The sequence below is a fragment of the Octopus bimaculoides genome, chromosome 25 (assembly GCF_001194135.2).
Source record: "Octopus bimaculoides isolate UCB-OBI-ISO-001 chromosome 25, ASM119413v2, whole genome shotgun sequence".
Lineage (NCBI taxonomy): Eukaryota > Metazoa > Mollusca > Cephalopoda > Octopoda > Octopodidae > Octopus > Octopus bimaculoides.
The window spans coordinates 25,873,275-25,875,627 of NC_069005.1; the positions used below are offsets into that span (position 1 = coordinate 25,873,275).

At 42.5% G+C, this 2,353-nt stretch overlaps 1 protein-coding gene across 1 annotated transcript in view; it reads left to right on the forward strand.

Moving 5' to 3' along the window:
• The window catches only part of LOC106878836 (DNA excision repair protein ERCC-6-like), a 51,624-nt gene that overhangs the window by 16,269 nt on the left and 33,002 nt on the right, over positions 1-2,353 (forward strand). The window contains exon 2 of the mRNA XM_014928177.2: positions 1,668-1,892. Within this exon, the coding sequence (XP_014783663.1) occupies positions 1,725-1,892 (168 nt within the window). The 5' untranslated portion in view covers positions 1,668-1,724. The remainder of the gene's footprint in view (positions 1-1,667; positions 1,893-2,353) is intronic.

Genomic DNA, 2,353 nt, shown 5'->3' on the forward strand with positions numbered 1-2,353 from the left:
TATATATATATATATATATATATCTTGTTTATGCTGGGCACCACCTTGAAGGGTTTTAGTAAAAAAACTAATTGATCTCAGGACTTATTTTTTCAAGCCTAGTATTTTTTCTATTGGTCTCTTCTGCTGAACTGTTAAGTTACAGGGATGTAAACAAACCGATGCTGGTTGTTAAGTGATGGTAGGGGACAAACACACAAATATACATATATGATGGGCTTCTTTCAGTTTCTGTCTGCCAAATCCACTCAATGCTTTGGCCAGCCTGAGGCTATAGAAGAATACACTTGCCCAAGGTGCCATGTAGTTGGGAAGCAAACTTCTTACACAATGGGCTTCCAAAAAATTTCCATCTACCAAATTCACTCAGATGGCATTGGTTTAGTTGGGGCTATAGTAGGGGACACTTGGCCTGAGGTGCTGCATAGTAGGACTGAACCTGAAACCACATGGTTGTAAAGCAAGCTTTTTCACCACACACATGGGTTATGATGAAAATATTTTGTTTACTGCTAACATAATCCATTAAAATAATGATGTTTAACATTACAAATCAGAGAGACCCGGGCTGTGCCTACTGAAGACACGCATAAGCTTGAAAGAAATGAAGCCAGTATGCTCTGCTGGATGGGTGATGTCACTGTGCATATATCATCATCATCATCATCGTTTAACGTCCGCTTTCCATGCTAGCATGGGTTGGACGATTTGACTGAAGACTGGTGCAACCAGATGGCTACACCAGGCTCCAATCTAATTTGGCAGAGTTTCTACAGCTGGATGCCCTTCCTAACGCCAACCACTCAGAGAGTGTAGTGGGTGCTTTTACATGTCACCCGCACGAAAACGGCCACGCTCGAAATGGTGTCTTTTATGTGCCACCCGCACAAGAGCCAGTCCAGGGGCACTGGCAACGATCTCGCTCGAAAACCCTACAAGGCCAGTCAGGCGGTACTGGCAAGAGTCACGCTCAGGATGGTACATCTTACGTGCCACCCGCACATATATGACAGAGTATAAGTGATTGAAGAGAAATACTGGGTATATGAGGCATCAGAAGTGGTAGACCCAGGAAGACGTGGGGCAGATTGGTCAGAAAGGATCTTCAGCTGTTGGGCCTCACAGAAGAGATGACAAGAGACTAAGACTTCTGGTGCTTTGCTGTGCTTGAGAGGATATGTCAAGCTAGGTGAAATCATGATTGTCCTTGCAGTACAGGTGTTTCCTCTGCATCCCTCTTCAGATGAGAAGATCCTTATCTTGTGAGCTCGTGGGTGCTGGTGCCATGTAAGAAGTGCCTGTACTGGTAGCACGTAAAAGTGTCCATATCGATACTGTATAAAAGCACCCAGTACGCTCTGTAAAGTGGTTGACATTAGGAAGGGCATCCAGCTGTAGAAGCCATACCAAAATAGACACGCAACCCAGGCAATCTTCAGCTGGCCAGCTCCTGTCAAACCATCCAACCCATGCCAGCATAGAAAACGAACATTAAATGATGAGGGTACTCCAAAATTCTAGTGGACAAAGTTTGGATTTCCATGTCCATACTACAGTGCAGTTTAAATTTTTGGCATCCTTTTAATTGTATCATGTTATTTGTGAACCTTATGACATTCAAAAACTCTACACCTTACTGTCTCTTCTTAATTTTTCTCATTTGCCAGTTTACTTGTGGAAGTATTTTCAACTAAGATATCAGCCTGCTGCCAGCTACCTCCATAATGGATGTTCCTGAGGATAAATTGGAACAGCGCCGTGCCATCAAGATGGTAACGGCAGCTGACAAATATCTCCAGAAGCATGAATATCTGAATGCTTTGAATCTTTACAAGGAATCTGTGGACATTTTGCCTGATCCTGATATCATTTATAAAATTAGGAAACTACGAGTGAGTTTTGTGTCTCTGTAACCTTGAAAGCGTCATGTGTGTGTGTGTGTGTGTGTATAGTCATTGTTGCCTTAGATTAACCATGGAGCCATTGTACATGTACCATGATTATGCCATGATGAACATTGAACCCCTCATTGTGTTGTTATGTCACACTAAGCATGGAAGCATCGTCATTCTTATGTCACTGTAATCATCGAACAACCATGTGGTGTCATTGTGACTAATCATCGAACAACCATGTGGTGTCATTGTGACTAATCATTGAACAACCATGTGGTGTCATTGTGACTAATCATTGAACAACCATGTGGTGTCATTGTCACTGTAATCATTGAACAACCATGTGGTGTCATTGTCACTGTAATCATTGAACAACCATGTGGTATCATTGTCACTAATCATCGAACAACCATGTGGTGTCATTGTCACTGTAATCATCGAACAACCATGTGTCATTG